This window comes from Blennius ocellaris (assembly GCF_963422515.1).
Source record: "Blennius ocellaris genome assembly, chromosome: 14".
NCBI lineage: Eukaryota > Metazoa > Chordata > Actinopteri > Blenniiformes > Blenniidae > Blennius > Blennius ocellaris.
The window spans coordinates 19450869-19463523 of record NC_137663.1 but is presented as its reverse complement, the minus strand read 5'-3'; the positions used below and the strand labels follow the sequence as shown (position 1 = coordinate 19463523).

At 41.8% G+C, this 12655-nt stretch overlaps 2 protein-coding genes across 4 annotated transcripts; both read left to right on the top strand.

Moving 5' to 3' along the window:
* The first annotated feature begins 1722 nt into the window (after window positions 1–1722).
* cwc15 (CWC15 spliceosome associated protein homolog) lies at window positions 1723–4111 on the top strand. The gene is made up of 7 exons (XM_080508401.1): window positions 1723–1771; window positions 2861–3002; window positions 3091–3203; window positions 3295–3398; window positions 3493–3603; window positions 3740–3888; window positions 3967–4111. Exons 2-7 carry the CDS (start codon window positions 2872–2874, stop codon window positions 4094–4096), a joined length of 738 nt encoding a protein of 245 aa, XP_080364527.1. The 5' UTR covers window positions 1723–1771; window positions 2861–2871; the 3' UTR covers window positions 4097–4111.
* Window positions 4112–5480: 1369 nt separating this feature from the next.
* Window positions 5481–12152, top strand: mtmr2 (myotubularin related protein 2). Of its 3 annotated transcripts, none has more exons than XM_080508784.1 (16): window positions 5481–5695; window positions 7122–7224; window positions 7311–7334; window positions 7424–7487; window positions 7592–7686; window positions 7770–7874; window positions 8022–8126; window positions 8201–8284; window positions 8378–8527; window positions 8609–8797; window positions 8880–9065; window positions 9160–9366; window positions 9482–9574; window positions 9657–9770; window positions 10196–10372; window positions 10454–12152. In XM_080508784.1, the coding sequence occupies exons 1-16, from the start codon at window positions 5616–5618 to the stop codon at window positions 10616–10618; spliced, it is 1941 nt and encodes a 646-aa protein (XP_080364910.1). In that variant the 5' UTR covers window positions 5481–5615; the 3' UTR covers window positions 10619–12152. The 3 variants fall into 3 exon arrangements, with proteins under 3 accessions (XP_080364910.1, XP_080364911.1, XP_080364909.1); XM_080508785.1 differs by having other exon boundaries at window positions 7421–7487; window positions 7592–7680; XM_080508783.1 differs by having other exon boundaries at window positions 7421–7487.
* Window positions 12153–12655: the final 503 nt, after the last annotated feature.

Here is a 12655-nt window from a genome sequence, read left to right as displayed (position 1 = left end):
ATAGACATCTAATACTCTGCAAGTGTAATACAAAATTGAGGAATAGAGGTAAGGTTTGCTTGAGTACAATAACCTTTAAATAAAAAGTACTTTTATTGAAAAGAGAGATAACAACGGAGCTTTCTCAAACTCACCAATGTATTAATCACTTTTAATGCACATTTAATTGCATAATAAATAGCAGGCAGTTGTTTCAATTTACTTGTGACAGACAATAAATTGTGTTCTGTACATGAATTTAGACAAACTGTTTTCTCTGTTGAGAGAATGAACTTATTGGCGACAAAAGTCAATATAAAACAGTTTAAATAATAACACTTTGTAATGATAATCAAATGTGGACTGAGGAGATGAAATTATTAATTTGAAAACTAACAAGGCAGACTGCATGGTGTGAACTGTACTACAAACTGAAACTACAAATTACTGCATACTTGGAGTAATGTGTATTTATAATTCTTCACTTCCAGTCCTGGTCGTAAGTTATAAAAATGGGGCACTTTTTCCTATGATTCAGAAGAACAGATCATTTCAATCTTTTAATATAAAGTTAATTTTCAGAGTCTCCTTGCTAGACCATCAGGTAATCATTCTGTAAATAGTTTAGTCATCACGCAGACATCCAGAGTTGTATCTTGTCGCCAGATCATTTGCACCTGACACAGTTGAAATACAGCCCTATCGAGAGGAATGCAGCAGAACCTCCTCTGTTGGTTTGAAACTTTGAACCACAGCCAACATGGGTTAGTAGGAATGTGTCGTATTCCTGCAGCAGAGAATCAAAACATGACAAAGAGCATTAAAAGGGTGAGTGACTGACGCACGCACATAAAATGTTGACAGTGGGTACATGCTGAACTTAACAGTGTTTTAGTAGCCCATAAATGTATGTCACGCACATTTAAACTGGTTCAGTAAAAGGTATGTTTTTGTTTTTTTTAGTATGAAATCTGAGACTGTCATGCATGCAGTGCAGAGCTGAAAGGAAAATAGTATTATTTGTTGTCTTCTGTTTAAGCAAATGCATGTGTTTTGTAGGGCACGTTTTGGAATACTGAAAAAGCTATTCTCCATTTGAACTTATTTTCATATCACTTGAGAAAGCTGGTCGTGGAAAATTGATATTGGGAGAACTCACTTTGAGATGTTTACACACCCAAACTTATCTTGCATCAAAAGAAGTTGTTTACTTTATTTGCCCCAGGCCTTTCTCTACTCCTGCATCTGCATTGCACACCTTCCACACTGTGGGCAATTACAGCCTCAACACATCATTGAACATCTGTCAGTCAGGGTTACAATGCAGCCACATGATTTATGCAGCCTCTCTCTGCCCACTATCACATTGAAACGACAGCATGGCATGCCCATATAAAACAGCCCTGGGGGGGGGGGAGGAGGAGATGTGAAGGCAAAAGAGTCTAAAAAGTACCTGCTGGAACAGTAATCTGGGAAACAAAGGTTGAGTTGTGCTGCACCAGCTGATACATTCTGCCCCCTACCTTCTCCAATACAACACTACACTGACAGTGAAATCATCTCGCTTGTCTCCGATGTCTGCTTTGGTCGTCTAACAAAGCGGGTCAACTTTTAGAGAAAATGTAGGTTCCAACTACAGCAACACACTTCTTTTTTTGTTTTTGTTATTTGAATAGCTTTGTCGTATTTGTTTTCTCTGTGAGTGTCTTTGAACGCCTCTTTTCCACATGCAGGTTGATATACCGGATATGACGTCAGTAAGGAAACGAGCCTGTAGTGTGCTAGCCGCTTGGTAAGTCTTCGTCTTTCAAAAATGTATTTATACATTTATACGGTTATTCATTACAATTTATCTCCATAATATGGCACCGTAGAACATGTTATATAGAATCCTGGTGGCAGAGAGTCTAGCTTGGGTTTTTTTTCCCCAACACTGCGTCGTTAAACTTGTTAGCTGCTCGCTGAATTAGCATCCAGGCTCGAGTGTTGAACTGTTTTGTGTTGCAGGATAATTTAACTTCATAATTAACGCTATAAACACCACACAAAAAAAATCTTTACAGTGATTTGTTTCTGCCTGGCCATGGAAAACCAGACGCTCGTCGTGTTTTTATTTTTTAATTCTGCAGCAGATTTCGGCAATCATCATCAGTGTTGTGTGATAAAGCGGAAAGAAATGTAAGTTATGAAATCGCTAATAAAAAAATAGAACATATTTTAGTAATGAAATGAATTGTACGCCTGTAATCGTTACAAATGCATAAAGGATTGTATTACTGGTATACTATTGTCTCTGAAGTTGGTGTACAATACCACAACGTCCCTCGGGATTTGCAGGTATCTGACTGAGTGAGGTCAAACGTTGAACAAAGACACTAATTTCATTTCTACCTTAATGGCAATACACATTTCCACTGATGTCAGCAATTCCTTCCGATTATGAGCCAAGTCCACAGCCTCCCTCCATTCTTTTAAACCATGTTGATGATTACTTCATACATACAAACTCTACACATGTCTTGGTTCAGTCCTCCACCTTTCTATTCCTCTCTGCAGCAGATTTTGAAGTGTTAAAGTTTTTAATCATTACAGTCGAACTGAGAAGCTCCTGTCCTCCTGCCACAATTTTCTCCCCATCTTCCCTTGATGCTACTCTCGGCTCTCAATCTTTTCTTTCCCGGCACATGAAATTAGGCTCAGATTCAAGATGCCATTTCAATTACAGTTGTAATGTGGGCAGGGTTCAAGACAGTTCATCAGGAGTTCAACTGTTTGTAACTCCACTTTGTCCACCCTGCATGAGTGCTATTAAGCCTCAAGAGTATTGCTTTTGAGTGCTGGCCAGCAGGAACTTGTATTTTCTCTTCCTATGTCTCAGCAGAGCCCTCAAAGATGACTACAGCTGCAAGGCCAACGTTTGAGCCGGCGCGAGGAGGGCGGGGTAAAGGAGAAGGTGATTTGAGTGCCCTCTCGAAGCAGTACTCCAGTCGAGATCTTCCAGGTCACACAAAGATCAAGTACAGGTCGGTAGATCGGCTATTCTCCGCATAAATCCTACTGCATCTCCAGGAGGTTCACTTGGAAAGTGGACTCATGTCTTTCCATCCACAGGCAACCTACCCAGGATGCCCCCGAGGAGGTGCGTGCCCGTGACTTCCGCCGGGAGCTGGAGGAGAGGGAGCGGGTGGTCGCACGTGACAAGACCAGAGAGAGAGGACCAAGAGGTTGGTCTATCTGCAGATGTATTCTGGTCTTCACTTCTCACCCTGTTTGTACGTTTTCTCCACTTAACACCGAATGACTTTAACTTTCCAGAGCACACCACATCGTCGTCATCATCTTCGTCATCGTCTTCAAAAAGGCCCAGACTGGATCAGATCCCAGCGGCCAACCTTGACGCCGATGACCCTCTCACTGATGTAAGTGCTCACACTGTGAAATATGTTGGACAATAAGTGGTGATTAACACTGATTAAGCTCTCCTGTTAATGAAGGATTTCATTTTGTTTCTAGGATGATGAGGACGAGGACTCTGAGGAGGACAGCGATGATGATGACACTGCAGCTCTTCTGGCAGAACTGGAGAAGATCAAGAAAGAGCGAGCTGAAGAGCAAGAACGCAGGGTAAAGTTTTTAAACGGCTGAGGTCACTCTTCCAAGTACTAACCGGCAGGAACAAAAGGCTGTGGGTTCATGTTTGAGGGAAGTCAATTGTTACATCGCCATGCTTCATGCCTTTTGTTTTATTTTCCAAATACAGGAGCGTGAGCAAAAGGCAGAGGAGGAGCGAATTCGAATGGAAAACATCTTAAGTGGCAATCCATTGATTAACTTGGCTGGACAGCAACAGCAGCAGCTGCAGCAGCAGCAGATGACCCCGACTCCGGCCCCATTCAGGGTCAAGAGAAGGTACTCTACACCCCAACACTCCCAAATGTGCACAGTGTAAATGTTGTTTACTACTTTAATCGATTCCAATCCTTCCAGGTGGGATGATGATGTTGTGTTTAAGAACTGCGCCAAAGGTGTCGACGACGCACGGAAGGAGAAACGATTCGTCAACGACACGCTGCGCTCGGAGTTCCACAAGAAATTTATGGAGAAATATGTAAAATAAAAGACGTCTTTGTCATTTTCTTGTTTTTTTTGTTGTTTTTTTCTAATTCGATACTTTTGGTCCCCAGCCTTTTCCCTTTGTCCCACACAATGTTGTACATAAGCAAGTTTGGTCCATTGCATTCTTTGAATAAAGACTCAGAAATTAATGGCAGTGTTCAGTTATTATTCAACTTTTCTTTCTTTTGTTTTGCTTCATGAGAACTTGTCTTTTTTTATACATAAGCCTTAATATTGATTCAATCACTTTTATTTCACCCTATTGAAAGTGACAAAATGTTAGTTGAACATCTACACGAGTTCATCTGCACCTGTCACACAATGGTCAAACGGACTCATCTTGCAACGTGCTTCCAATGTAGAGGCTCTCTGTTTTTACAGAAACATTGACAGTTCAGGATGTCGTCTTTTTTGACAGCCTGGGCCTCGATCCCCGTTTGATGGCAACCATCATAACAAAAAAGTGAAAGATCATGGTTTAAAATGATGACTTGGATGTTTGAAATGACACTCAGATTTCAGTCACGTAGTTTCATTTGAAGAATTTACTTACAAACCTACAAATTTAATACACGTAACTTACTATTATTGAACTTTCTTCAGAGTTAAACTCTTATCATGTATGGATTACAAGTAAAGTATTTTCTATGTGACTAATGGAATCTTAGTAAACTCACTGCCATAAATAGCTGTGCCTCTACATTGAGTAGCATTTTTTTCTGTTAACCAAATATGTGATTTAGTAATTCATAAGTTCTCAAAGTGTGGTAGAATGAGCCTCACAGCTTAAAGCACAACCTAACTTAAAAGCTAATAATGAATATTTTCCTGTTAGTGGGAAGAATAAATTGTAATTTCATTAGAAATTGCACAATAATACACATAAAAGTAAAAGATGTCATTTTAAAATTCAAGTAAACATTTATTTAAAAAATTACTTTTAATCAATTGACTCATATCTGAGCTGTAAAAATGATTTTCATTAAAACGTACAATATATTACAACCATCACGAATATATTGTAGGTAGTTTCCTTGCTTTTGATTATTGCTTAAATAATTCTTGTTACATTATTATTCCATCTTGTGATTGTGTTTTTAAGAAGTAAAATGTTTAGTTTATGCTTCCAAATTCAACTACTGGCCTGTATTTTTTGTTTCCCCATACATGCATGTGGATAATTGGTACATTGAAGTTGGATGAAGCCAGAAAAATTCAGTGGAGATCAATTTTATTTCATATTTGTGCATAAAACCCATTCGAGTCTGTTAAATGAAAGCCGAGTGTAGAAAATGTGGGCGCACCAGTGTCGGTCCCCCATGGCCTCCAGGGGGCGCCGTCCCAACAATCGCCTCCTTGTGTCGGGGATCTGGGAGGCTTCTGGGAAAAGATGGCAGCTTCCTTTTGTTTGTGGGGATTTGCGGTTGTCTGCGGGGGGATTTAAAAGGCGTTCCTCCGCGGATAATCGGGTCTCCGTCGCGTCGTCGCGGTTGTCCGAGCAGCAGTGTCGCCGGGAGAAGATGGAGAAGAGCGGCAGCGTCGACAGTCTGGGCTCGAAGCGCTCCTCGTCCCGACAGCCGAGTGTTGATTCATTGTCCAGGTAGAGAAACGCACCGACAGATTCCGGGAATCCGTTTGATTGACTCACTTCTCTGTGTGAACTTGGTCAAAAGTGACTGCAGACAACTACTGGTGATCAGTCGCTGCTGCCACGGAGCGTCTGTTTGTGGTTAGTTTCTATTAGTCGAGTTAGCCTGTATTTGTAGTGTGTGATAGTTTTACTCACTCTGATCCACTGTTATCAAAGCTACATTATACTACTAACATCATTTGAACCATAAATTAGATGTATCAGTCCATTACACGTATTATTATTTTTTTATTGTGCATGTATTTATTTAATCTTTAGTTGTATTTGTTTATCCTTAGCGTTGTTTATATAGCAAATTACTATCTAAAAACTTAGAAAACAATATTATATGAATACTAGTAGATGGGCTAGTTAAAAAAAACCACTCATATATATCACAACACATTAACTTGTGATAGTTATTGAAAAACTAAATATTAGATTATATAAGAAAAAATAACAAGCAGCACAAAAATAATCAAATACTTTTTCCAAAATTAGTGTTTATTGGTTGGTTTATGCTGTGTTAGTAGGAAAGTGGGAAAGTTACTTCCTTGGAATGTTTAGTGTTCACAATAACATCCGTTCCCTTCACAAAAATCTGAAAATATAACAGAAGGCATTGTCATTTCCTTGTACAACAACTTACAGGTAAGAATTTACTTTTTACTTTTTACCGGCCTATCAGTAGATGGTGCTTTTCCACATTGTTTTTGTAGCATGCAAACTATCAGTAGGCTAGAGGAACGAGGAAGTAAGATTTGTTTTCTATTGTCTATGATAATGGGGAAGTACAAATATATGGTGTATTCAGTGATTTCACATGTACAAAAGTAGTTTCCCACTTTGACAGTGTTCAATTGTTGCTTTTCCACCCCCTGGTTACTCATGAACCCTACATTAGTAATAACCTATGTAATAAATTACATAAAATACGGACAGGAAAAAGACTAAGTGGTATGGAGGCCAGGCTATTTGCAGTCAGGTGCCTTTATTTCTTTTGCCGATGGTTTTGTTTTCATCTGTGTGTATTTATTTATTGCGTTCTATGCATGTATTTTAGCAACTTTTCACAAAAACTACTCTGTCGAAGTTAAATGGAATTTTCAGGGATGATTTGTCATCATCCAATCAATTAGATTTTGGGACATAACGGCTAACCACTTCCAAATAAATACCCCAAAACTGCAAGAGAAAAAAAAACTTCCCATACAAAACGTACGAAAGAGGCATGGAGGAGATCAACGGGGATCACCATCTGTTGCCATGGAGATGCTCCCTGCTCGCACAGTGATGTGATTCACTACTGCTTAAGAACATGTTACATACTGCACTGTTTCACATAATGATTTAAATTCTTCCTTTTTTCTCTATTCTTCGTTGCATGCTTCATCAGCACCTCCACCTCTCGCTCTGACCGCTCTGCCCAGGCCAAAACCACGTCTGCCATGTCCTCTGACTCCATGTCCACCTCTGCAGAGTTTTCTCCGGAGCTCAGGGTTTGTAACCAGATCACAGCCCACTGTTAAAATAATCAATGATTAACAAATCGATCATGACCCTTTTACCTTTCCGCCTCATTCAGGTCAAGCCCAAAGCTCCTGCAAAGGTATGTTGTGTCATGGATTTACAATTATATATTACAAAACATGCGTGTTTCAACAACACACAGATAATGTGTTTTATTGTTTCCAGAAGATATTCATAGATTCAGACAAGGTCGAGTCACAGCTGCTTCCAAATGAAATCGTGCAGGACAGAGGTGTGACATTTCCTGACTTCAACTTCTCCCAATGACACACTTGTTGACATGTTGGTCATTTCAGTGAAATTGACATTGTTTTCTTGCTTTTTTGTATTTTTCAGCCGAAGACGTCACCTACTTCTGTCCTTTTACCGGAGCGCTGCGAGGAACCGTGACCGTAACCAACTACAGGCTTTTCTTCAAATGCATGGTCAGGGTAAGTTTGTGGGACTTTTTGGAAAGCGCTGAACGTACTTTGAGGAATCAAATTGTTTTTGGTGATGTGTCGTTGGTTTCCAGGAGCCCATGTTTGTTCTCGACCTGCCCCTCGGGGTGGTGAGCCGCATAGAGAAGATTGGAAGTGCCTCAAGCCGTGGCGATGTGTCATATGGGCTTGTTTGCAAAGTGAGTAAGCTACACGATAAACTGTGCTTGTTTGATAGTTACAGGATCTGATGGTCACTGTCAATACAGAGCAGTGAAAGGCTTCAAATAATACAAACATAACAGATGCTGACCTCTTAAGTCTGACCGTGACCTGCCTCTCTGCAGGATATGCGTAATCTACGCTTTGCACACAAACTGATGGAGGACACGCTGAGGAAGTCCATTTTCGAAGTGCTGATGAAATTTGCATTTCCTGTTTCCAACGGGCTGGTGAGCCTTTTGCAGCCGACACTGCTGCTATGTGCAGGCATCCAACTGATAACACTCCCTCCCTTCGCCCACAGCAAATCTTTGCCTTTGAGTACGGCCAGGTGTTCCCTGAAAATGGATGGAAGGTGTACGACGCTGTCTCAGAGTACAAGAGACAGGTATTTTAGAGCGGATGCACTCCAGATACTAAATGATAAAGAAAACATGTCACAGCATTTGCTGGTGTGTGTGTGTGTGTTTTCATTCTTAAGGGAATACCCAATGAAAGCTGGAGGGTAACAAAAGTCAACGATCATTATGAGCTGTGTGACACCTACCCCTCGACACTGGCGGTGCCTGTCAACATACCAGACGAGGAGCTGAAGAGAGTCGCGGCCTTCAGAGCGAAGGGGAGGATACCTGTGAGTGACGGCTCCTCTGCAGGAGTTTCACTCTCGCGTGCAGCTTCTTTTGCATGAAGTTTTGTTTGATGCGGAGTGCAGGTGCTGTCATGGATCCACCCAGAGAGCCAGGCAACGGTGACGCGCTGCAGTCAGCCGATGGTCGGGGTGAACGGGAAACGCAGCAAAGAGGACGAGAAATACCTGCAGGCCATCATGGACGCGAACGCGCAGTCACACAAACTCTTTATTTTCGATGCTCGGCCCAGTGTCAACGCTGCTGCCAACAAGGTCTGTTCTCTGATTTCACAAGCGATGTGCCGGGAAAAAAAAAAAAGATCTCCAGTGGCTGTGAACAAATCGTCTTTCACAGATGAAAGGGGGAGGATACGAGAGCGAGGACGCGTATCAGAATGCCGAGTTGGTGTTCTTGGATATTCACAATATCCACGTGATGAGGGAGTCGCTGCGCAAGCTGAAGGACGTGGTCTACCCAAACATCGAGGATTCACACTGGCTCTCCAACCTGGAGTCCACTCATTGGCTTGAGCACATTAAGGTGAACGTACCGCTCGACCAATGGTCGAATAAATCACAGTCCCATCACAATACCAGCGTCTCAACACACACCGGGGATCTGATGTCGTTTGCAGCTGATCCTGGCCGGGGCACTGAGGATCGCAGACAAGGTGGAGTCTGGGAAAACGTCGGTGGTGGTGCACTGCAGCGATGGCTGGGACCGCACAGCTCAGCTCACCTCTCTGTCCATGCTCATGCTGGACAGTTACTACCGCACCATCCGGGGCTTCGAGGTGTTGCTCGAGAAAGAGTGGCTGAGTTTTGGGCATCGCTTCCAGCTGGTACGTGAATTACATCGCCATCTTTTGATGGATGTTGGAAATTCCAGCGAAACGTTAACGTACGGTATTTCTTTGTCATTCCTCTATACTCTATTTTTTTTTCTGTTTGTGACAGCGCATCGGTCACGGTGATAAAAACCACACAGACGCAGACCGTTCTCCTGTTTTCATCCAGTTCATTGACTGTGTGTGGCAGCTGACTCGACAGGTCAGTATCCAAGGTGGTGAAATGGAAAATGACAATAACAGTTCTTTCAAGAATAATATTGAAAGTCTTTGTCACACCTCAGTTTCCTTCCGCCTTCGAGTTCAACGAGTACTTCCTGGTAACCATCCTGGATCACCTGTACAGCTGCCTGTTTGGGACTTTCTTGTGCAACAGTGAGCAGCAGAGGCTGAAAGAAGTGAGGCCGTTTTTCCCCGTTTGCATTTTTATGATTGTGGAAATTTCTTTGGTGTTTTGTGTGAACGTCAAGATTGTTATGATCACTGTACAGAATTGGTATTTTTGATTTTCAAGTGAGATGTCACAAGAACAACGTATCAAAAGCAAACCCCCAAAAAAGTAAGGATGAGCAACAATGACAGTTATAACTAACTTTTTGTTTTTGTGGGCTGGACACTGTCTTTAGTGTAAGGGTCCTTTAAGGGGTGTTCGTTTGCAAGGTAATGTTTACAGAGAGGCTCTACAGGGCTTTTCCACCCCCACAGTCGCCTCAGAAAGTGGTGTCATAGCATCATTATTGAAAGAACGTGACACTTTTTTTAAGGGTTTCCACTTCTGCCTGATTTATGTTTTCAACTGAAGTCTACGCTTTTTATTCTACAGGAGATTCCCAAGAGGACGGTGTCACTTTGGTCCTACATTAACAGCCAGTTGGAGGACTTCACCAATCCTCTGTATGTGAACTACTCCAACCACGTGCTGTTCCCAGTCGTCAGCTTACGTCACCTGGAGCTCTGGGTTGGCTACTACATCCGCTGGAACCCTCGCATGAGGCCTCAGGTGTGTTACAAATGTCTTGTGCACACTCCTTCCAAGCGGCTGAGCCTCGCGCAGCTTCTCATCATGCCGCTTTCCCTACAGGAACCTGTTCACCAGCGCTACAAGGAGCTCTTGGCCAAGCGTGCGGAGCTGCAGAAGCGCGTGGACGACTTGCAGCGAGAGGTGACCAATCGCTCGGCCTCCTCTTCCTCCGAGCGCGCAGGCTCCCCAACGCGCTCCATCACTCCGGTGCAGACCTTTGTTTGACGCAGCCTGGCCGTCACCGCAGTCACAGAGGCGGAATCTTGTTTGTAAAGAGGTGCAGTAACGGGACCCGTGTGCCAGACTGCATCTTTTTAAACGACGCACAATGCTAATCGACAACGAGCAAAAGTCTGAAGGGAAGATGACTGTTGACCCTCCCATACAGGCCAGAGTCTGATGACTACAGAAGTCTGTCTCAGACTACAGCCATATTGTACCCTTTTTCCAGGGAGAGGATTTATAACCAGAATAGCAAGAACAGTTCAGCATTTCGACATGTGTAAAAGCTGTTTTTCCAAGTATACAAAATGTAACTTGGAAGGGGGGGGGGGGTGCTTATGCCTTATACTCTTTATAGGAACACTCTACTCATTCCTTTACATGAAAGCATTATAGCTGAAGCTATTGCGCCGCAAGCAACTTGGAGCTTCAGAAAACAAACACTAAAAAACCAAGTAAATGGATTACGATTTGTTACTTTTTAGTTTTAAAGTGTAGCTAAAGGGCTTTGAGTTTAGCTTCTGCTGATTGTCCATAATAGTTCTAGAATTCATTAACAGAGTTCTGGTGTTATTTACAGACCAGTCTTTTTAGATTGTCGTGACCAAATATCTTTTTAAGAATGTGTCATGTACGACATTCCTTTCACTGAGTGATTTAAGTTTTGCAAGTTTAATTTTTCTAACTAACATTATTTATTACCTTTTTAGTGAAGACTTGTATTTATAACTCATGTCAGATTGGAGATCTCTCTATACGATATCAATAAGCCACAAACAATATGCAACAGTCACTTCTCACCCAGTAGTTGTTAACTCTAAATGTTTGCGTGTGTGAGCACTTTTTGCTGATTATTTTTTCACTGGTGGCAGAATGTGTAACGCTATTAATGATTAGATCTCTGGGTTTTTATGAATCTGTGCCTTGTTGCGAGTGCCGGGGAGAACGGCTTAACGATGAGCATGAACGGTCTGCAGTTGCCAACGTTAACGGTAAATAGAGGATGAGCCGTTAGCCTTTTCCAAGGATTCAGTGTGGCTCGTAAAGACGCAGTGCCCTTAAGTTCATATCTCAGGCTCAGCTATTAGTGTTGCTAAATATAGCTGAACCGTAATGACACCGACATTAATTATCTCTGATTATGGGCTCGCCATAAAATTGAGAAAAAAAGAGTGCCTTTTATTGAAAATGAGCGAAGATAAAGGCTGTAATTTAAAGTGCGATTGTGGAACGGTCTAATACTGCGAGGGCTCTGAGGCGTTGGTATGGCCATAATACGTCTCTTTCATGTTTAGACTGTAGCTTTAAGACATCTTTTACCCAGCTTCCTATTTCTATGACTTTTGTATTCACATGCAGATGCCCCTCATATTAAACAGCCCCCCTTTTAAAATGCAGCTTATAAAGCCACATGGTTAATATGAGGTTTGATTCTATTGTGTTTATCCTTGTTTCAAAACTTGAATTTTGAAAAGCATTTACTGCACGCTACAGTGATGTCAAAACTTCAAACTGTATTAAAAGATTTAATAAAGGTCCTGAAACTGCAATTCATCTTTGAACTTTTCATTGTTTTGTTTTACAAAGAAAGAAAGAAAAAAAATCACTCCACAAGTACCATTGATTTTATTTTGGTCCAACTATGATGATGATTATTAATTTTGGCTGCCATGCATGGACAGCATCAGGAGTTGCACAATTACACAAAGAAGATACAAGTGGAACAATATGATGCTCACCATGAAGTTTACTAAAGGCAATGTGATTCAGAGGGCAGGAAATGTTTCAGGAAGTGATAACAGGGGTGAAGCCAGGAGGCCAAAAGGGCACATCCAAGTCTGGGAGGACTTAAAAGTTCAAACTAGTTTTTAATGATATCACATTGATTCATTTTATTTGCCGCAAAGAACATCACGTGGTGTTTAACACTGGAACAGCATACATACACCATCTTCTATAAAGCTTGATCCATATTAGTGCTCCCGGGGCTGAAGTTGATCTATTTGTGAATTCAGGAAATACCCTGGGAAGGAACAAACT